The 24224-nt window shown below is 35.4% G+C and overlaps 1 protein-coding gene across 1 annotated transcript; it reads left to right on the top strand.

The window, feature by feature from the left end:
- The first annotated feature begins 1349 nt into the window (after positions 1–1349).
- On the top strand, positions 1350–23062 carry LOC124394365 (alpha-2-macroglobulin-like). The gene is made up of 35 exons (XM_046862507.1): positions 1350–1663; positions 3419–3599; positions 4165–4321; positions 4418–4470; positions 4584–4604; positions 4730–4895; positions 5038–5122; positions 5229–5349; positions 5436–5556; positions 8042–8151; positions 8255–8425; positions 8508–8741; positions 8870–9082; positions 9279–9428; positions 10457–10549; positions 10682–10792; positions 12038–12134; positions 12354–12465; positions 13492–13717; positions 13803–13929; positions 14338–14459; positions 14535–14586; positions 14732–14815; positions 16886–17062; positions 17165–17240; positions 17406–17562; positions 17654–17728; positions 17938–18100; positions 20861–21051; positions 21132–21347; positions 21796–21917; positions 22188–22269; positions 22373–22441; positions 22570–22675; positions 22771–23062. The coding sequence occupies exons 1-35, from the start codon at positions 1551–1553 to the stop codon at positions 22809–22811; spliced, it is 4395 nt and encodes a 1464-aa protein (XP_046718463.1). The 5' UTR covers positions 1350–1550; the 3' UTR covers positions 22812–23062.
- Positions 23063–24224: the final 1162 nt, after the last annotated feature.

Here is a 24224-nt window from a genome sequence, read left to right as displayed (position 1 = left end):
CTGTCATGGAAGCAAAATATGGTTAATTTGTCTAATAAAAATGTTAAAAAATTAAAATGGTTATTTACACATTTGTTTGTTGACTACATTGTTAGAGGCAGACCGATGGTGAATTTTATTGATATCGATGGCTAGGTTGGATCATACTTCCCGATAACCAATTAATCAACTGATTAATTGGTTATTAGATTTCAAAATGGATACTGGATGAAAAACTAACAACACTCCATGTTAAATAGTATTAATCTTTATTACAAAAATTTTTAAAAAGTACAAAATCATAAAAGATTTGCTAAATGAAATAAATATGAATATATCAATTAATAAATATTATTAAATATTATCATTAATAGTATTAATGATTGAGTTCTGTAAAGTTAATAGATTATACTCATTTAACTGCAGTAGTTGATCATTTATAACCTTACTTACTTTTTTAATTTAGCATCTCTTAACTAATAATCATGTGCACAAGTATAATAAATATTATAAATAAATCAATTTGATATCATTATTTTATATATTATATAACGTTTTTCTGTAGAAAAAGTAAAAGGTAGAAACCATAAATGTATCTTTGCCCCAAAGACATGTTCAGAAAATTACAATATATCAGTTATAGTGTGTTTACAGTTTTTATTAGTTATAATGTGTGTACAGTATTTATCAGTTTGGTGTGTCTCCAATATTTATCAGTAACAGAGTATGAACAGTATTTATCAGTTACAGTGTGTGTATAGTGTTTATAAACTACCATGCATGCATGTATGGTGTTTATCAGTTACAGAGTGTGTACAGTATTTATCAGTTATAGTGTGTGTACAGTGTTTATTTATTGAGTGTATTCAGTTTTTATCAGTTAAAGTGTGTACAGCGTTTATCAGTTACATTGTGTACAGTGTTAATTTTGTGTGTGTGCAGTGTTTATCAATAACAGTGTGTGTACAGTGTTTGTGCAAAGTTTGTGTGTGAGATATAAAAGGAAAAAGTACTACGCCCACTACACACACACACACACACACACACACACACTAGCTGGAATGAACATGATCACAATATTATTAAATGAGTTGTGAGAAGGAAGAATTGTGAAAAAATAAAGTCCTTTACACCTCGACGCAAAGGTAAATTACGAAATTAATGAAAATAAATGAAACTGAAACATAGTGTTTCTGCTGCGTCATGATCTGTCCTTTATGAATCCAATAGCACTGCATTGCACCCAACTGAAGAAGATTTGTTTACTGGAAAATTTTAAGGTGAAATTGATGAGAGCTGAACTCTGAGACCTGATCCGCCATCGGGTTCCTCCGAAACTCCTGCGTTTGTTGTGTTGCATTTATCGCATGCGCAGTCCGCTGAATTCCTCGTCCCTCCTCTTGCGACAGGTTTTCAGCTAGTATTCATAACAAACAGGCCGGAGTCTTCGTGTACGCGTACATCCGTGTCGTTTGCTAGATTTTTTAGTTCCTACGAAAACACACAATTTTATGTTTTACGCAGCCTAATAATGCAGGAAAACACTTGTCTGTAAACGTAAAGAGGCACGCATGAGTATTGTCATTTTTATGGACTTCATCATGGTGTTCAACAAGATTCATACCAGGTTTTGGCTACTCTTCTGCTCACTCCTTTTTTCTGTTTATGGAGAAATCTCCAGACCGTAAGTAAAAATGAACAAATACATAATGTCATACTGCAACACTGTATGTTTTATTATAAAAATTGGGACATTATTACAACATAAGATCTCAAGCCAGAAGTTCGTGGCCACCTGACCGTCACACCCACATGCCATTCCAGATGAAGTCCCACTTTACTGCTAAAATAATTTTCAGGCTTCTACCTTCCACAAGGTTTTGAAATGTGTTTGTGGGGATTTGTCTTCAGACAGCGACAAGATTTATAGTGAGCTAGTAGTTATGTTGGACAAGGAAACATTTGGTGAAGATGGAATTCAGCACAAAGATGTTTAGTGGAGTTCAGGGCTATGGGTGGGATACTCAAGTTCTTTTACAAAAGGCTTGGCATGCCTGGCATGGCATTCACAAAAAATGTATGTCGTTATAAGCAATGTTTTTTTTAGGGAAATTGTCATTCTGAAGCACACAGAGACAATTATGTGCTTTCAAATTTCTGGCAACATTTTAAGAAAGAAGGTCAGTTGTCCACTCTTTTGGTTATATATTTTATATGATTAGAGTTCAAATTTATTCTAACAGATGCATCATCAAGAATAAAAGACAGTAAAGGCAGTAAAAGTGAGATTAATACACCATTTAAGGAATCATACATAAATGGTGTTGTCACATTATTAAATAAAGGCAAACATAGAAAGTTAAAATGACTGGTCACAAGAAATATGGAATGGTCATGAGAGATGTGTAAAATATGAGTCATTAGAAAGATAAACAGAGTTCTGAAATAATCCTGGGGTTAAACTGACTCCCACTCAACAATATGACTCCTCTGTGAATTTGTCCATATCATGGCACTTTGAGTCATATGTATGGCTTTATAACAACTGTATTTGTGAAAGATACACATTAATAAAGGTCATGCTAGATGTATGTCTACTTTAACAAAAGTTTTCATTAAATGCCATAAAATTAATGTAATGGAATACTCAGAGACGGGTTATAAGGTGTGTAAAAATATAGAGTTGTATAGCAGGGAAGGTTCTGAGACGCAGGTAATTTTTGGATATTGCAATTGATGGTTATTTTCCTTCTTTAATCATTAGATTCAATGTTGTTACTCTCATACATCCTGTTTCTATGGAAAAATACGTCTTGTCCCTTTGCATAAATGGACTTCTTCACCCAATTACCAACTAAACAAAATAAATATAATTATCCTTAACAAGGTTAAAACAGCTAGCTAACTACAAACAACAAAATGTTTTAGACATATCAGTCAGCTGTTTCACCTCATATATAGCAGAAGTTTATCCAGTTTTTTCTTTATATAGATTATGTAACCTTACTTACTTTTTAATTTAGCATCTCTTAACTAATAATCATGTGCACAAGTATAATACATCTCTCTCTCTCTCTCTCTCTCTCTCTCTCTCTCTCTCTCTCTCTCTATATATATATATATAGAGAGAGAGAGAGAGAGAGAGAGAGAGAGAGAGAGAGAGAGAGAATTATTTTATATAACTTTTTTGTCGGAAAAGTAAAGTAAGAAATCATAAATGTATCTTTGCCCCTTACACATGTTTAAAATTACAATATATATACAAGTTTATAAAGATTCCTCTGTCTTAATTCACTCTTTTTACTATGAAGACAGCATGAGTATGTTTTATTTTTTATAATAGGCAGATCCTAAAATTTGAAGTAAATTTTCTGTTATCTAACTACAGTTCTTTATTTCATTTATCCTTCATTGTGTTTCACAAATTTTTTCTCCTCAGACATTTCATGGTGACATTTCCTGCAGTCATAGAGTCAGGCTCTGAGGCCACATTTTGTGTGAGTCTCCTGCAGCCTAATGAGACTCTGCAAATGGACATTTCTCTGATTCACAAGGATCAAAACAGAATTTTTTTTCAAGAGACAGTCGAAAAGGAGTTTCACCAGTGCTCTCAGTTTAAGGTCAGAAATATATATATATATATATATATATATATATATATATATATATATATATATATATATATATACAAAATACACACAGTATATCCATTTAATTTACAAACATATGTGATCATTTTAATAATAAGAAAAATAAATATTTTGTCATACACATAAAAAGTTCTGAAAAAGGACACACCACAAATTTAGTATTTCAAAATACTCATTGTTTTTTAGTTCATTTTGGTGGTGTTTTTGGGGTTGTTGTCTTGTTTGAAAACCTGTATTACGCAATGGTCCAATGATTAATTGTCATTTCATAAACATTTTACCTGTATATTATTGTACCTGTTGACTGACAGGGATGTCTTCGGTTTTTAAGTTCTAGATACTCAACATTTATAACTACAAAATACATTATATGTATAAATGTAAAGTGGATATATGGACTGAAATTGTTATTGAAAAATCAAAAATGTCTAAATCCATATTTCTTCTTTACTGAAGTACTTTTTATCCATTTATTTTTTTGGTTTTTTTTTTTTTTTTATGATTGATGGTGTTTAACATGGAATAATTTTCACAGGCTCCAAGGATTGAGGGTGAATCAGTGCAGGAGATCAAAGTAGAAATCAGAGGTGAAAACTTTAAGATGACCAAAAAGACAAAAATGATGTTTAAATCCTATTACACAAATGTATTTATTCAGACTGATAAGCCCATCTATAATCCAGGCCAAACAGGTGAATCATTCCTACAATATGCTTCTCTATTTCATATATAACTTTTTAACAAAGGCTTGATTGTTACAAAATAACTGGTGGTCTTTTTTCCCACAGTACATTTTCGAATTGTCACTATGGATTCAAATTTTATTCCTCTTGAACAAAAGGTAAGTAGACAATTTCATAAAAATAAAAATATACTTTTCTATATAACTATTGCTTAATAGTGCACTTCTAGTGTAGCTTCTTAATCAGAATTATTTCTTAATCTTATTTACAGTACAGCACAATAATAATTGAGGTAAGAATGAAACTATACCTAATTTTCTTTTCTGGCAGTATTTTACTACAATTTATTATTTACATTTCCTGGTTTATATTGGTTACATTCATAGATTTAATGTATTATTTTTATTAACCAATCAGGATAATAATGATAATAGGATTGGTCAGTGGACAAATGTGACCTCAACAAGACTGATACTGCAGCTTTCACATGACCTGAATGCTGAGGCTCCACTGGGACAGTATCAGATAATTGCTAATGCTGAAGGAAAATTATTCACACACTATTTTGAGGTGAAAAAATATGGTAAGATTCACTTTCTGTAGCTTTTCTGTTCAAATTGAAGTCATTGACATCATTTGATGTAATAACTGCATAATGTACAATAGAATTAACCTAAAAATACAAATTTATTACATTTGACTAAAGAATTTCTTTAAAAATGTAGTTTTGCCCAAGTTTGAGATTATAGTTACATCACCAAAAGAACATAGTGTTGGTGAGGAGGAACTGAAACTGGAGATTTGTGGAAGGTGAGTGACAGTATCATGCAAACAAAAAACAAAATAATGTATTTAAAATATATTTATGAATCTTATTAAAACACAGTCCAAAGATCAATGCTTGTGTATTTTAAAGGTACACTTATGGACAGCCAGTAGCTGGTGCAGCACTGGTTCAAGTCTGTCTTAAATTAATAGAGAACTATCTTAATGAGAACAGCCCAATGATTGCACCATGCCTGGACGAAAGAGTGGAGGTGTGTAAGTAACACTATATTAAAGGATGCAATATTTTTTCTTTTAATTGTCCTCATGCTGTATTTGTTTTTATGTTTCCTAACAGATAAGTCAGAATGGTTGTGCCTCACTTATATTGAATATGTCAACCTTAATTGTCTCTGAATTTGAAGATAATTTTGAGACTAGTCTTAATGCTACTATTACACTGACAGAGGAAGGAACAGGTGAGTCAGTAAATCTCCTCATTATCGAATGGAGATAAACATTACCAAAAAAACCACAATCTGATCGATAGTTTTAAAACTTAATTATGCTGAAATTGTTGTAAAATTATGATTATTATTATTAGATTATTTGATATGTATATACAGTAATGTCTTGATTTTTTTTGTGCATGTTTGTCACACCTTAAAGTTTCAGATCATCAAACTAATTTAAATATTATTAAAAGATAACACAAGTTAATAAAACATGCAGTTTTTAAATCAAGGTTTTTATTATTGAGGGAAAACTAAATCCAAAACTACATGGCCCTATGTGAAAAAGTGTTTGCCCCCTGTTAGAACTGTTGTTTATAGCACCGAGTTAAATTTCTCTAGCCAAAGTGAAGTAGACCATGCCGAGATCCAAAGAAATTCAGAAACAAATGAGAAAGTAAGTAATTGAGATCTGTTAGTCTGGAAAAGGTTTTAAAGCCATTTCTAAAGCTTTGGGACTCCAGCAAAACACAGTGAGAGACATTATTTACAAATGGCAAAAACATGGAACAGTGGAGAACCTTCCCAGGAGTGGCCAGCTGACCAAAATTACCCCAAGAGCAAGAGGTCACAAAAGCCCCCCACAACAATATTCAAAGAACTGCAGGCCTCACTTGCTTCAGTTAAGGTCAGTGTTGATGACTCCACCATAAGGAAGAGACTGGGCATAAATGGTCTGCATGGCAGAGTTTCAAGTTTAAAACCGCTGCTGAGCAAAAAGAACATAGAGGCTCGTCTCAGTTTTGCCAGAAAACATCTTGATGATCCCCAAGACTTTTGGGAGAATACTCTTGACTAACGAGACAAAAGTTTTGGAAGGTGCATGTCCCATTACGTCTGGCGTAAAAGTAACAGCACATTTCAAAAAAAGAACATCATACCAATAGTAAAACGTGATTGTAGTGTGATGGTGTGGGGCTGTTTTGCTGCTTCAGGAACTGGAAGGCGGTTCATGCTCGAAAAACCTCTAATGTGCTTGAATTACAATAATTCTGCATAGATGACTGAACCAAAATTCCTCCAAAGTGCTGTAACAGACTCATTGCAAGTTATTGCATACGCTTGATTGCAGTTGTTGCTGCTAAGGGTGGCCCAAACCAGTTATGAGGTTTAGGGGCAAACACTATTTCAAATATGGCCAGGAAGTTTTGGATTTTGTTTTCCCTCAATAATAAAAACTTAATTTAAAAACTGCATGTCGTGTTCACTTGTGTTATCTTTTACTAATATTTAAATTAATTTCATGATCTAAAACAGTGGTATCAAACTAAATTGCACAGGGGGCCAAAACTCAAAGCACACATTTTAGGTTGCGGGCTGAACAGGATAAACATTTATTGCACTAAAACTAAAAGTTTTTTTTAACATAAATATGAATAAAAAAAGACAGGAATATTATTCCAGAATAAATCAACTTACACTTTAAATAACTTAATATTTTGCTTGCCATAAAATTATATCCTGTCAAAAAGTTAGAAATATGAACCTGCTGTGAAAAACCCCCCTGAAAAAATAAATAAAAATTGTGTTTTTAAGTCAACGTTGAAATAACAACAAATCAAAAATCTGATTTCTTTGCTCTTATGGCATAAAAAAAAAAATATCAACTTCAACTTTAAATAACTCAAAATATTTTGCTCTTCATAGAAATATCTCCTGTCGCACACCTTCATTATGCAGCTCTTCAGAAACTTTTCGGTTAATGGCTGGGCTGATTTTCCTCAGATTTCTCCTCTACCAAAATAAAACTTGCTTCCACAGCAGCTTCACTTTGTGATTTTGCTCTGGTGAAAAACGTGTGCTGTAATGTCAGATTCTTCCTTAACTCTTCTACTTTCTGTATCTTCTGCTCTGCATTCAGGGTTTTTTAGCTTATCCTGATGTTTTGTCTCGTAGTGCCGTTTGGGATAAAATTCCTTAATTACAGCCACATTAGCTCCACAAATAAGACACAAGGGTTTACCGGCAATGTCAGTAAACATACTCAGCCTCTCATCGGCTTTGAAAGGCTCTGTTTTCAGAATAAACTTTTCTCTACGCCATTGTGAGGCGCTGTTTCACAATAACTGTACAATAGGTTTGTATACATCAACAGAAGCTTAACTTGATTGACGCTGGAATGTTCCCAGGTAGCCTAGAGTTCAGCAAGGCAGCTGAAGCGCTGCATTATGGGATCTGTAGTTTGTGTGTTATCAGCGCTTCATATCGCCGGGCCATTCATAACAATAATAATAGATCTATATAAAATTATTATGACAAACATGCAAAAAAATAAGAAATCAGGAGGGGGTAAACACTTTTTCACACCAGTGTGTGTGTGTGTGTGTGTATATATATATATATATATATATATATATATATATATATATATATTACATTATTTATTATTATGTAATAATAACTTAAATAATGTAAATTGTATATTGTTTAATTTATTTTTTTTTGTGTGTAGAATTGTCCATAGTAAAATCTGTAATCATAGAACTCACCTACCAAATTGGTAAAGTGGAATTTGTGGATTTACCAACACACTTTGAACGGGAAAGAGTTATAGAAGGAATTGTAAGTTTTTATTGCTTGAGATCATTCATTGGTCCACCAATACTGCTATTTTTTTTTATTCTGATTAACAAAATATAATTTGTATTTTTTCTTTGATCAACAGATTAATGTTACTACCTTCAGTGGAGCACCAATTCCTAACAAAAAAGTGTATGTTTTAGAAGGTGAAGGTTCGTCCAAAAAGTTACTACTTAATCTTACTACAGATATCAGTGGATTAGCAAAGTTCTCTGTCGCTCCACCTGAACATCCTACAACAGAGATTTCATTGCAGGTATTTTATGATGACCTTATTACTTACTAAGATGCAAAATCAATTCATTAGATCTTTAAAATAATTTTTCACTGTTATCTAGGCAAGCGTCTATCCAGTGGAAAAATACTACGGGTACAAAACACCATTCTTTACAAATGCTGATACACGTATACGTCTGCTCCAACCTGCCACACCGTACAGTCCAGTGTTCAGTGAACTAAAAATAGCGAGCTCAAAGGAACCATTTAAGTGTGGTGCTGAAGTTCCCATAACTATAAATTACTATATTGTTGGAGAAACTACTGAGCATTTCAGCATTGATCTTATATACATAGTAAGTACATGCAGTCAAATTATATGTAACCAAGACTGTAAATGCAAGTCTACTGTTTTTCCTAATTCCATCAGCTCAAACTGAAATGTACCTGACTAAAACCAACATATATTTTGCCTCTGGCTCAGGTCTTATCTAAAGGACTCATAGTACATCATGGGCATGAGAAGGTGGATGTGAAAGGCTCTTCAGATATTCGAAGAGGGGAAATTTCATTCACATTGTCAGTTGCTGCTGAGTTTGCTCCAGTTGTGCAGGTTGTGGTGTACTCTGTCCTGCCCAGTGAGAACGTCATCGCTGCTAACAAGAATTTTGAGGTGGAAAAATGTTTTAAAAATCAGGTAATTCTGACTTCAAATTTTATGTCAGTCTTCTTATGTATTTGTTATTTCCTGTTACAGTCAATTAGTGTGATCTATTATTTAGCCTTTTTTATATTGAGTTCTGCTTGATATGTAAAAAAAATAAATATACTGTATGTTAAAAAAAAAAAAACAACTAAACACATGTGAACTTTTTTAATGTCATGGACTCCAGGTTTCGCTACAGTTCTCTCCCTCCAAGGCAGTTCCTGGTGAGAAGAACACTTTCAAACTCTCAGCTCATCCTGGTTCTTTGTGTGGCCTCAGTGTTGTAGATCAGAGTGTGTTCATCTTGGATTCTGAGAACCGTCTAAATGCAAACAAGGTTAAGATTTACTTAATCTTCTGCACATCATCTGCACAAGTGCTTGGATTTGGAGAGTTTTAAAATCTATCACACTCTAAATTCTAGTATGTAATCCTAAACTTTGTTTATTTAATGAATTAATTGTTTCTACCTCACAGCTCCAGGGTCCTCATTTCAGTCCCTAGACCAGGTTTATGTCTGTGCTGAGTTTTACATGCTTATATTGTGCCTTCAAAGAGTGTCTGTGTTATATATGAGTGAATATATACAGTATCATCTATGGGTGCTATTTGGAGTTCAGAACTGTTAGGGGCAATGATTTAAACCCTGGATGACTTGACTGATACCATTATGTCTTAAGAAAAATGTCCTTAAGACTGATTGAAAGTGTGTTTGGTTATAATGACCAGGGTTTGGGGGGTGGGTGCTTGGACTACTTGGAAAGGGTGCATGGTTATGCCCAAATAGCATTTGTTGATTAACAAATCCAAGTGGTTAGACCTAAGGTAAGAACCCTGAATCTGGCCACGTTATCTGGCTATCAGCATATGCAAGATGGATTTATTGACAAACCATGCAACACTCCGCTTACAGCATACCTAATTCAGGCCAGTGTACTGTCCAGGCTGTTTTTGTTGGAATGCCATTGAGTAACGATTACATTTAGATTTTCTAAATTTAAAAGATCTACTAACATTTTCTATACATCGCAACAGGACATCAGGGCTGGACCATTTACTGTGAAACTGTTAATGACCAATACAATGAATACAAATAAAATAATGCCAATATACTAAACACTGCAAATTACAGGTTCTTGAAAGAAACAGTGAAACCTTTATACTCTTGATCATTATAGCAATATAGAACTGTATTAATAAGAAAGTACAATAATAATGTGGTTTGTTGTTTTGGTTATTTTCATTGCATAAACAGTTAAAGAAGTTTACTTTTTTCCACGGTTATAAGGTGCTTGTTTGTGTGATAAATGTGTTAATTTGTGATATTTAATAACTAATATCTAAGTTGAGCTTTTTCTCCCATAGATTTTTGACTTGTTGCCAGTAACATCTGTGTCAGGTTATCCCTACTTGGTTGAAGATCAACTGGAATGCTTGCATGTTAAACCCCAACATGATGTATGTATTGGCCATGATTACAGTACCATCTTTAATCTTGCAGGCAACAGTGATAACATAATTGTGTTTTTAGATGTAGTACATGGCATACCTTATACTAATAATAATGTTTATTAACTATATCTTCTATAGATATTTCCTTTGCTGTCAGGGACATCAGAATCAATTGATGGTTTTAGGGAATACAGGCATGTTGGCTATCTGCAAGATGAACAGATTGACAAAGCTTACAATGCAATTAAGGTAAATAAAACCTAGATTGTTTGTCAAAAGTCAAAACTGGTATTGTAATTACTGTATGTGCATATATGTATGTATATGTATGTATATGTATGTGTGTGTGTGTGTGTGTGTGTGTGTGTGTGTGTGTATATATATATATATATATATATATATATATATATATATATATATATATATATATATATATATATATACAGTATTTTGTGAGTATACCCTGCACATTTAACCATTGTAATATATCTTCTCAAGGGACAATACTATAGAAATTATCTGTATTTTATATGATATATTTTAGAGTAGTTAATGTGTAGTTTGTATAGAATATTTTCAGAGATTATAGTCTAAATAATTGGCAACAAAGGTGAGTACACTCTAAGTGAACACATCAAAACTCTGTCCACAGTGTCAATATTAACATTGTTATCTAGCACTGCCTTAATACTCCTGGGCATATAATTTACCAGAGCTGCACAGATTGTTGCCAGGATCCTTTTACACTCTTTCATAATGACATCACGGAGTTGCTGGATGTTAGACACATGGTGCTTCTCCACCTTCTGCTTGGGAATGCCCCACAGATGCTCTAATAGGGTTCAAGTCTGGAGACATACTTAGCCACTCCATCAACTTTACCTTCAGCTTCCTCACCAAGGCAGTTGTCATCTTGGCGGTGTGTTTGGGGTCGGTATTATATTGGAAAACTGCCATTCGGCCCAGTTTCTGAAAGGAGGGCATCGTGTTCTGCCTCAGAATTTCACAGTACATATTGGTATCCATGTTTCCCTCGATGAACCGCAGCTCTCTAGTACCAGCAGCACTCATGTAGCCCCAGACCATGATGCTACCACCCCTATGCTTGACTGTATGCAAGACAAAAGATTTTTGCAACTCCTCACCAGGGTGTGGCCACATATGCTGGACATCATCATCTGAGCAAAACAAGTTTATCTTAGTCTCATCAGACCACAAAACATGGTTTCAGTAATTTATGCTCTTGGACTTCCTTCTGGTATGACGGCCATGCAAACTGAATTGCTGCAGTGTACGGCCTGTGGTCTGAGCACTGACAAGTGGACTTTCCGATTCTGCAACCTATTTTTATAGGACAGTAAATCTAAATATATCCAAGTTTAATTTCTATAGTATTGCCCCTGAGAAGATTTACTAAAATAGTTGCTGAAATGTGAGGGGTGTTCTCACCTTGGTGAGATACTGAACCTTTAATTATATCATATCTATTGACAGGGAGTTGGGTTGAAGATGATAACAGACTTGGCTGTTCGAGCACCTCACTGTTTGATATACAGAGGTCTGCGGTATGATCGCACAGATAGACATAGGGGTACTTATACATAAATTATATTAAATATTGCAATTTTAAATTCTTACTTATACATTTTGTATATTCAATTATATGTTATAGCTAAATGTATTGCAATGATAACATTACTGTGTATAGAGTGTTATGAAACATAGTTTTCACTGCTGTTTCAACACTTTTAAGAGGTCTAAAATGTTACTGTATAAAGTATGCTAATTATTTGTTTTTGTTTACTTTCAGAATTTCTATATTACGATTACTTAGTTGGAAAGTCATCACCAAATTTTGGACTCACAAAGACAGTTCGCAAATTTTTCCCAGAAACATGGATTTGGCAGCTGTCTGAAGTGGGGTTAGTGAATCTGAATATTACTTCATGTTGTTTATTTATAGAGCTGTAGCTAAATATGAATGTAGGCCAAGCAGGATCAGACTAGTCATGTCAAAACAAAATGAAAAAAATCACAGGGGTGAAAGGTTTTACTTTTTATTTAGGTCTTTAAATAACATTTGCTGAAGTTTGTGGAAAGGGTTTGTCATTACTACCACACAAAAAGACCATGATGTTAAGGCATATGAAAATACATATTTCATGAGAAATTATATCCACCAAGAACAAGACAGGGATAGTAACAACCTGAACTAAAACAAAATGCACATGGCCTTATAAACAATAACAAAACACAGAAGCAGTGCATTTAGGGCTGACAGTCTGAAAGTGTGTGAAAGTGAGGCCTGAGATGTGCAGTCCATGCTAATAATAGAAAAAACATTGTGGATCAGCTAAGCAGATTTATGAAGCAATGCGGGTTGATGCTGAAGCCATCTTTGGAAGCCCCAGAGTTCAGCCAGGCAGGATGTGGGAGCCTAGGAACCAAGCCATCAAGTGACCAGAACTGGGAATGGTCCAGTACCCTGACTGCCTTGTTCGCAGCATCAGGCTGCAGAAACACAAATTTAATTTACCTAGTTAAAATTTCAATTTAATTTATATAATTTGAGACATCATATGACACGAAAACATTATCCTCATCTTGGCAGGAAGCAGTGTGAAGGATATAAAGGTGGAGTGGAATGAGCCTTAGGAATATTATTGAAAATGGAAAAATGTAAAGATTTACATTAACAAAAGAAAAAAAAAATTGTCTAGTTAAACAATGCCCATGTCTGGTTAAAAACAGATTACACAAATAGATGTGAATGTTTTGAATATTAAACACATTTAGTTAATGGCATTTTGTCACATTTGTATAATTTACTTAAATAGAATCTTTTGAAAATTAAACAAACGAATGACATTAACAAATTAAAATCAATCTATTGTTTATATTAAAGTGTTTCTACATTTATATGTTTATGTTCACATTGATTTTCATAGAGACTCTGGATCAGTAGAACTTCCTGTCACTGTTCCTGACACCATCACTACTTGGGAGACAGAGGCTTTCTGTGTGTCCTCTGTAGGTCTGGGACTCGCTCCTCCTGTTCAGCTCACTGTATTTCAGCCATTCTTCCTGGAGCTCTCGTTGCCCTACTCTATTATCCGAGGAGAGGTTTTTGAGTTGAAGGCCACTGTCTTCAATTACCTTTCCAAATGTATTATGGTACTGTCTTCGTAAATATTGTTTTGTTTTCGTAAATATTGACATAAAATGTGCAGTAAATTAATTATATTTGCCTCATCGATAGGTTAAAATGACTCCAGCAGCTTCTACAGACTACACTCTGGAACCTTTTCCTCAAGACGAGTATTTTTCATGCCTGTGTGCAAATGGAAGAAAAACTTTTAAATGGACTCTGATTCCCATTGTTCTTGGTAAGTCCTACATTTTTTAACTCATATATGGAGGTCTTTGTTTTTTGCCAGTGCAAGTGCAATTTGATGGTTATTCATTTTTTGGCTATATTAATTATTTTTTTTATTTATTAGCTGATTGGAAACTATTGTGTATTAATAATTTGGTTGGAACCAAATACAGTTGTTTTTGAACCCAGTTTGGTATATCCTGATTTTCTGGGAGCTTCTTTGAGCAGCTAGCTACTAAACTAATCATAAAATAGATACTTGCATGGAACTGTATTTTTTCCTATATTCCAACCCATTCTAGATAGAATTCTGACCTCTCTGCTTCTAAAGGAAATCTTAAGATTTCAGTCATGCTCTCTCATGCAGGTATTTTTTAATGCATTTTTCTCAATATTCGAAACCGTTAATATGCTACAGGAGTCGTGAAAGTGACGGTGAGTGCAGAAGCAGAACAATCTCAGACTTTGTGTGACAATGAGATTGTGAGTGTTCCAGAGAGAGGCCGCATTGACACGGTTACACGGAGCCTAATTGTACAGGTGGGTGTCTTAACACTAAATTTTTGCAACTCCTATTTATTAGGCTATAATTTAACAATACATTTTCCCCCGTAGGCTGAAGGAACTGAAATGATGAAGAGTCAGAGCTGGTTATTATGCCCCCAAGGTTAGGCTTGTAGATATATTTTCCCTTTTGATTCTAATCTAATTAGTTACACAAACAAACTTGTGTCAGTTTAAAAGTGACATTTAACATTCTACTGCTCTATACTGCTTGATAAAGATTAAAATGCCTTTTATCACACTTACAGGGAACAGTGTTTCAGAAGAGTTGCAGCTCATTCTTCCTGAGAACATAATACAAGGGTCAGCACGAGCTTCGGTTTCAGTACTTGGTAAGACGGATCCTGTTATGGTTTAAAACGAATTTTGCAACAAAAGTCTTTTTTTTTTTCAAGATTACCCTCAAATGGTTATTTTTTGTTAATCTGTTGTTTTGGCTCTGGGACCATTTTAAAATGCGGTCAATTTTCCTTCATCAAGGTTTTACATTCCCCTTTTCTAATGGAACCTCCAAGGTAGTTGAGATCTGCTAGAGCCAGACAGCTGTTTGTGGTGGTTGACATCAAACGTGCTTCTATGTCCACAGGATTGCTCCATGGACCCCAAATGGGAGAATCCATTACCTGAAGCATGTAGAGTAGTCATTGAATTAAGTTAGAAGTAGCTCATGTACATGGAGCAAAAATTGCAGACAGTTTTTGGCCTTATTTCAACTATATGTATACTCTAACCTGGCTTTGGGCTAAGAACAATTTGCTCATAGCTTCTTAACTAGTTCATAACTAGTCTTTTGGTTTATAGAAACAAAATATACAAACACTGTTAATGCTACTACAGCTAGCTACTTAGCTTGTGATGTGTGTGAATTGGGCAGATCAGCAGATTTACATAGACTTGATTATTTGTCATGTACTGACTAAGGGAATACTCCTGGAACTTATTACAGTTGTAGATTGATCCATTTTATTATGATTTTGTGATGTATAAAATGTGTAACAACAATGCAAATATACGCAGAAAAAGGTAACAGAATTCCAAATGTTTACTTGCTTTTTAGTATGAATTAGAATTAGTGGCCCCAGCTGGCTGGCAGACGTGACTGGAAGTGGTTCATCTTTGTCAGTATAAAGGGAGCGGCACAAAATCACACTGGCATTCGAAAACCTCTTCCAACTCTTAGTCCAGCTAAACATTCCATTACCGACTGTGAAAGTGGAGAATAAAAATGTGAGACAGCTTATTCAAGTATACCCAGAGATCCAGGTTGCTAAAACCTGGAAGGACAATTTTTTTTAAACTGCTTTTTCAGGAAAGACCTGCTCTTTCTATATAGTGGTTGAGAAGGAGGGCCTTAAATCCTTAAATAGCCTTAAATAGGGCCACTAGAGGCCGCACCTGAGGTTCACAGCAGCTGCAAACCCAATCCAGCCATTCAAAGCAGACCAGTTTGTCAATTTGTTAGGAATAAGCGTATAAAGCTGTCCTATTTTTGTTCAGTGCCGTGAAGCCAATCTAGATGCTAATCGCATACCAAGCAGAGCTCCAGGATGGGGTTTCAGCCACAGTAAAAGCTTGCCACCTCCCAGCTTACACATCCCCCGGTGGCAGAGAACACGTGCTAGTGCAGAAAGTGGGAGTGGAATTCCAGAAGTGACCTACCTGCCTGTTAAAGACGGCTGGCCCCTGTGTTATCATACAATGGTCAGGGAGTGAGGAAAAAGAAGAAGGCAGCCTGATGGGAAATCTGATTAATCTGTGTTCTCTAACTCTTCTACACCATAATTTATGCTCAAGGTCATTCAATATTTTCTCTACAATTAGGATATTTTTTTGTCCTCCAGCCTTTGGTTTAGCAGAGCAACAAATGCTGAACAGGCTCTATTTAAGGGGTAGCAGTACAATATATTTGTTAGGCTGTGAACTGGTCATTGCTGCACACATTTGCAGAGTTTTTTTAATTGTATGTAACAGCACAAACTTTGGAAAATGCTGTATTAAATGTAGTGTCATATGTCCACCTGTACTTATTCAACCCCATGAATGCAGAGAATAGGATATCCCATAGTGAGACAGAAACATATCCATGAGAGAGAATAATAAGTTGCTTGCATAACCTCAGTTCTCTGATAGCATTAAGTAAAGTGTCTCAACAGATGACCCCCTTGCAATGTGAAGCAAGGAAGAGATGTGCTTGTTTTTAATGCTAGTGTGGCTTTGTGTGGCTTTCTTTAAATTGAAGTTGAGCCACATCTGATGTGACATCTGATGTCACATTTACCAGACAATACGGGCTGGGGTCATGTGATAGGGCTTTTGAAGTGTACAAGAAAAGATCTGGGTTAAGCATGTAACCTGCTGTTTTTGTCAGTTATAGTATGTACAATTATTGCATTCTTTTGTAGGAGACATGCTTGGCCGTGCGTTGAAACATCTGGATGGGCTGCTTAAGATGCCTTATGGTTGTGGAGAACAAAACATTGCACTTCTCGCCCCCAATATCTATATTCTACAGTATCTAGAGAACACAGAGCAGCTCACTGCAGCAATTCGTGAGAGGGCTACTGGTTTCCTTAAGAGTGGTCAGTAAGATTATCTTTCTCTTTTAATTTTACAGATCAAGACTGGCCAACTAAAATTGAGTTCCTGAACTAACCAGGATAACATTCTTTACCTTTACACAGGATACCAGAGGCAACTTAACTATAAACATATAAATGGTGCATATAGTACATTTGGCAGGGGAGAGGGGAACACATGGTAAGAATATTTTAAAGCATACAATTTGGAAAACAGGTAATGTTAATGACAAGTAATTATCCAGACAAAAAATCTTTGTAGGTTCTTCTTTATGATTGTTTTTTTTTATTTTTTATTCTGTTATGTACAAAATGTTTAAATGTAAAAATACATTTCAACCACCAGGTTAACTGCATTTGTCTTGAGGACATTTGGCAAAGCACAAGGTTACATCTTTATTGATCCAGAAAGCATCAACAGTGCAAAGAAATGGCTGCTAAGTATGCAAAGATCAGATGGCTGTTTTATACAACAGGGAAGTCTCTTTAATAACAGAATGAAGGTATGTATGTGTGTATACTAGGGAAGATTATACTTCAGAACCCATTTCTAAATGAATTAAATGAATTTCCTTTTTATGTACTGTATTCCAGGGTGGTGTAAATGATGATGTGACCATTACTGCTTATATCATTGCATCGTTTCTTGAATTGGGCATTACAGTGCAGGTAAGAGTATGATTTTAAATTTAGCGAGACTTCCAGTAGCATACTTATCTAATATAATTGGCTTTATGCCCAAACAAGTAATGTTTAAAATGGGCCTGAAAGAACATCTGCAGCCGTATTGTGTTTTTTTTTTTTTTTTTTTTTTTTTTATAAGTCCTGCCAAATCACTGTTTTCTTCAACACAGTAATGAATTATGTTTTAATTGCAGGATCCTGTTGTGAATAATGGACTCTTGTGTCTAAAATCTTTTGTTGATAAACTGGAAAACACCTACACCACTGCACTGTTGGCCTACACTTTCAGCTTGGCTGGAGAGATTGAAATTCGAAAGCAGTTACTAAAAAAGTTGGATAATGTCGTAGTTCAAGGAGGTACTGAATGGTTGGATAAATCTTTATTATAGCATTTATGTGAGTCAGACATATTTGCATTATTTTGTGAGTAATACACATTAATTAATTAACTACAGTATAACAAGTATAATGATTTGCCATTTGGGGCACAAGATATAATCATTTGCTGCTTAATTGGTCTTATTTTTATAGCACTGTTTGTCACCTCATAACAATCACATTTGTCAAATATACAGCAAAAAAAAGCAAATACTTTTCTAGTTTAAGGAGAGATGTTTTATACAGTAGCTATCTTTATCTTATTTCAGTCAAACTGTAATCAAAAGCACAACGTTCAATGTAAATATTCAGCGCAATATTGTTTCACTTTACTAGTTTTGGTGGTGTAATTGATTTCATAGTTATTATATTGTTAACTCACAAAATTAAGTAAAAACAAATGCAGTCACTGCCACTGAAGCAAGCCATCATCAGGCAGCATTCATCTAAATAAACACAAGAATCTTGTGAGCTCAGAAACCCCATAATATCCAGATTACCATGGAATTATGGAGGGTAACAGGAATAATTATTTTACTCTGGATGAAATACCTCTTCATCTTAGGTGTACAGATGAAGCGTACCTTCCAGGAGGTAACTGTGGTAGTCATCAATCAAATGAAACTTTCAGTAAAGTAATTAAAATATACAATACAACTGATAAGAAAAACAGGAAAAATACAATAAATTACCTCAAAATGTACATTAACATCCTATAGACGAATTAAAACAAAGATCAACCTGTATCAGAATAAGAGGAAAAAGCAACCATGGAGAATGGGTGAAACTGCTCATGATCTTGTGCATGACTGCAAATGGTTCCACTGTACAGTTGTGTTCAAAATTATTCAACACCCACTAAAATTGATTGTTTTGGTCGGTTTGACATTGATTATGATCATTCAGTCATCCTGCTTACAATTAAATCAAAGAGGCACGTGTAGGTCAGACAAATATAACATAACATTTATAATGAAATAACCACAAATGTCTTTTCTGAGCTCACATCATTATCAGTTTTATTCAACCCCCAAGTGACATTCAATCTTAGTACTTAGTACAACATCCTTTTACAGTTATAACAGCTTTTAAACGTGAAGCATAGCTTGACACAAGTGTCTTGCAGCGATCTACGGGTATCTTCGCCCATTCATCATGGGCAAAAGCCTCCAGTTCAGTCACATTCTTAGGCTTGCGCACTGCAACTGCTTTCTTTAAGTCCCACCAGAGGTTCTCAATCGGATTTAAGTCTGGTGACTGCGATGGCCACTTCAAAATGTTCCAGCCTTTAATCTGCAACCATGCTCTAGTGGACTTGGAGGTATGCTTGGGATCATTGTCCTGTTGAAAGGTCCAACGTCTTCCAAGCCTCAGGTTTGTGACGGACTGCATCACATTGTCATCCAATATCTCCTGGTACTGAAGAGAATTCATGGTACCTTGCACACGCTGAAGCTTCCCAGTACCTGCAGAAACAAAACAGCCCCAAAGCATGATTGACCCCCCGCCATGCTTCACAGTAGGCAAGGTGTTCTTTTCTTCATAGGCCTTGTTCTTCCTCCTCCAAACATAGCGTTGATCCATGGGCCCAAACAGTTCTAATTTTGTTTCATCAGTCCACAGAACACTATCCCAAAACTTCTGTGGTTTGTCCACATGACTTTTGGCATACTGCAGTCGACTCTTCTTATTCTTTGGGGACAGCAAGGGGGTGCGCCTGGGAGTTCTGGCATGGAGGCCTTCATTACGCAGGGTGCGCCGTATTGTCTGAGCAGAAACTTCAGTACCCACATCTGACAAATCTTTTCTCAGTTCCTCAGCAGTCACACGGGGACTTTTCTCCACTCTACGCTTCAGGTAGCGCACAGCAGTCGAAGTCAGCATCTTCTTTCTGCCACGACCAGGTAGCGTTTCAACAGTGCCCTTTGCCTTGAATTTGCGAATGATGCTTCCTATGGTGTCTCTTGGTATGTTTAACATCTTTGCAATCTTCTTATAGCCATTGCCCTTCCTGTGAAGAGTAATCACCTGTTCTCTTGTCTTCCTGGACCATTCTCTTGACCTCACCATGTTTGTAACCACACCAGTAAATGTCTAGAAGGAGCTGAGTATCACAGTCATTTTAAAGCTGCCTAATTGGTGCTTATTAGGCTTTATTGCTGCTCCCTGATATCCACAGGTGTTTTCAATACCTGATTGAAAACACTTCATTGAACCTCTGTTCTTCAGAGTGGTAGTCTTTAAGGGGTTGAATAATTATGTCAATGAAGAATTCACAAAAGAAACATTTACTACTGTATTACAAAACTAATTGATGTCATTTTAGTTGCATATGGTTCTTTAAGAAGTCCTTGTAGGATTTCATTCTGAATACAATTACAAATGTACACTAAATTCCCTAAAACCATTTACAGCATTGGGGGTTGAATAATTTTGAACACAACTGTATATGTTGATGTGCATGTTGGCAAAAGAAGCTGGATGAATTCTTAAGTGTATATGGCTAGTTTGAAAGCAGCCCAAGACTTGTTCAACGGTAAGTGGAATGGTCTACAATGGCCAAGTCAATCACCTAACCTAAATGCAGTCGAGCATGCATTTCATATACTAAAGGCAAAATGTCCAAGAAGAAGCAGAAACTGCTTAACAACAGGAACATTTCATATTAAAATTAATTTCAACTCGTAATATATACTTTTTTAACATGACTACATATGTAATAATAATCTTTAATTGTAGATGGTCGTCTTCACTGGTCTCAGTCAGCATCAGATGACTCCGACTCATTGTCAGTGGAAATCAGTTCCTACGTGCTGCTAGCAGTTCTCACTACAGGTGAACTCACTGCTGCTGATTTGGGATATGCTAATAGGATAGTCAGCTGGCTGGTGAAGCAGCAAAATCCTTATGGAGGCTTTTCATCCACTCAGGTACTCAATTAAACTACAATCCTTTTTTAACCTGTTCAAAACAATAGTTACATGTTTGTTTTTTTTACTTTTTCGATCAGGACACGGTTGTGGCCCTCCAGGCTCTGGCACTTTACTCCACTAAGGTGTTCAGCTCAGACGGCTCTAGCACAGTAACTGTAACATCAGCAGATGGAGACAGTCACAACTTTGATGTGAACCAGAACAATAAGTTACTGTACCAAGAAAGTTCACTGAAGGATGTTCCTGGGAAATACAGCATTGATGTGAAGGGGTCATCCTGTGTGTCAGTGCAGGTCAGTGCATATTTCTAACATTCCTAAAAAACTTTTTATTTTATTAAATGCAGTTCTGTAACTGCTTATAACCACTAGGGCTTGCGTTAAGATAGCTGGACGTATGCGTTGCAATGGCATGGTGTTACTTTATTGGTTATTGATTCTACATCAATCTTCACAGTGGGCTATGCACTGCGGTCATAATGAACAAACTTCCTAAATCTAACCCTTTAGTCTTAGGGTGAATCAGTTCTTCACATTTTCTTCAGCAAATTGCATTATGCATTCATGTTACTAACTACATGATATTGTATTAAGATTGGTTGGTAATCATTGTTCACAGAACCACAGTTACATATAGATATGTTTTAGAGAAAGAAAAATACAGTCCTGTGAATCAAAAGTAAAACATGCTAATTTTTCTTAATAAATATATTTTTGTTGTTTTTTTAATTCACATTTTCAGACAGCTCTTTTCTTCAATGTCCCCACACCTACTAAAACCAGTACACTAAGTATCATAGCCAAGGCTGAGGGAAACTGCACAGTATCTTTTAAACAAACTTTGTCACTCAAATTCACCATCACGTAAGTATGAATATGTTAACTTACTGTATGTTCACCTTAACCCACAAAATGAAAACTGGTGAATAAAATAGAGCATTAGTTTTTAATTAATCAACAGTACATATAAGTTAACTGCTACAAATAGTTCAAATATATTAATACCTGTAGTGGACTTAGGTCTAATAATTATTAATTACTAAATGTCCTCGTAAGATATGTCCTGCATTTAAAAGGATGATTGGTATCATCACTGTTATAGATAAAAGTTATTGAGTAATTTTTTTTCTCCAGATATAACGGGGCACTAAACAGCACTAACATGATCATTATGGACATAAAACTCTTATCAGGGTTCACAGCAGATCCTGCTGAAGTAAGGAGTAGAAGTGTTGCTACTGTTTCTGTACTTTACCTCTTGATTAAATAAATCAAAGGGTTAATGAACCAATAGAATAATTTTTACATTGTTTCTGTAGCTGAAAAAAGGCATTTTGGTGGAACGAGTTGATTCCAGAGATGATCATCTTATCATGTACATCAAAGAGGTGAAATGACATAGCTTAAGAGTCTTTATGACCTTACTGAGTACTGTTATCCTCTATAAGAAATGTGTTTGCTTTATTACACACAATTTGATTGTGTTTATAATATATATCTGATATATATCTAACAGCTTACAAAGAATACTCCTATCAACTATGAGCTACACATGAAACAGGTGCTTCCTGTCAAAAATCTCAAGCCAGCAGTGATCAAAGTTTATGATTACTACCAAACAAGTAAGAATTTTCCTAAGTGATATTATTTAATAATTTACATTGTGTAATAATCAGTTACTAAACTGCTTTCATTTACTCATTTCAAATCATTTCAGGTGACAAGTCTGAGACGGAGTACACCTCGCCCTGTGTGTAGGATTTAAACATTGCATTTGAAGATGCAGAAAATCCTTTGTCTATCTGCTTTATACTGACTTTATTCTCTGTTTTAGGTGTTAAGATCAACATAAACCCACAATACACACGATAGTTTTGTTGAAGCTACTGACAGAATAATCATAGTACATAATGTGAATCAGATTTCTTCTAGTAAAGCTTTAGGATTCACTAAATAAATGGCTAACCCAACATGGCTTAATAGAAAATAAAAGAACATGAAGCATTAAATGTCATTGTGTCATTGTGTAAGCATATACACTATGGAAATGTACAAACAAATATGAACGGTTCTGTTCTATTTAATTCTACTGTATAGTGCTTTTTTCATTGCCATAAGTCAAGTCAAGTCAAGTTTATTTGTATAGCGCTTTTCACAACAGACATTGTCTCAAAGCAGCTTTACACAAATCAACAGTGATGGTGAATGGTGTGCATTTGTCCCTGATGAGCAAGCCGTGGCGACTGTGGCAAGGAAAAACTCCCTTAGATGTTATGAGGAAGAAACCTTGAGAGGAACCAGACTCAAAAGGGGAACCCATCCTCATCTGGGTGACATCAAGAGTTTGATCATAAATCTTTCAACAATACAGAACACTGGAGAGTGAGAACTAACATGATTACTGGAGTATAAGATTATAAGTAATGTTCTTTCTGCAGTCTTAAACAGTCTATATGGTTAGTAGCTCCGAGTTTTATAAGCTCAGCATTTGTGATCACCACAGATCCAGCATCAGCTTCTCCATGCCAGAGCCTTTAAACACTCCAGGAGGTCCAATGTCAAAACTCCACACATGTAGCGGGATCCAAATGGCACTGGTACGTCTCTAGATGGTTCAGGATGTTTGTGAGTTCGGCATCTACTTCTTTAAAGGTCCGTAATCATCACGAGGTGGGAGGTGACTGGAGCTGGAGCAACCTCAGGATGCCTCGGGATGGGGAGAGAAAGAGAAGCAGTGGAGAGGAATTAGCGTAGCTGCTGTTCATGATATTAACAGCACAAGTTGATAATGTGCATGTGATCAGATGTTCTGGAGCACAAGGTTATGATGTGATGTGTGTTATGTGTAGGCTTTGCTAAAAGATACGTTTTAATCTACACTTAAATTGGGTGAGTGTGTCTGAGCCCCGAACACCGTCAGGAAGACTATTCCAGAGTTTAGGAGCTAAATGTGAAAATGCTCTACCACCTTTAGTGGACTTTGCTATTCTAGGAACTACTAGAAGCCCAGAGTTTTGAGATCTCAGGAGCGTGGCGGATTGTAGCGTGTTAAAAGACTGGATAGATACACGGAGCCAAACCATTTAGTGCTTTATAAGTGAGAAGTAATAGTTTGTAGTCTATTCGAAACTTAACAGGAAGCCAATGTAGGGACGATAAGATCGGGGTTAT

This window comes from Silurus meridionalis, chromosome 12 (genome assembly GCF_014805685.1).
Source record: "Silurus meridionalis isolate SWU-2019-XX chromosome 12, ASM1480568v1, whole genome shotgun sequence".
NCBI classification, from domain to species: Eukaryota; Metazoa; Chordata; class Actinopteri; order Siluriformes; family Siluridae; genus Silurus; species Silurus meridionalis.
Note: the sequence above shows the minus strand (reverse complement) of the source record. Positions and strands in the feature narration are given on the sequence as shown.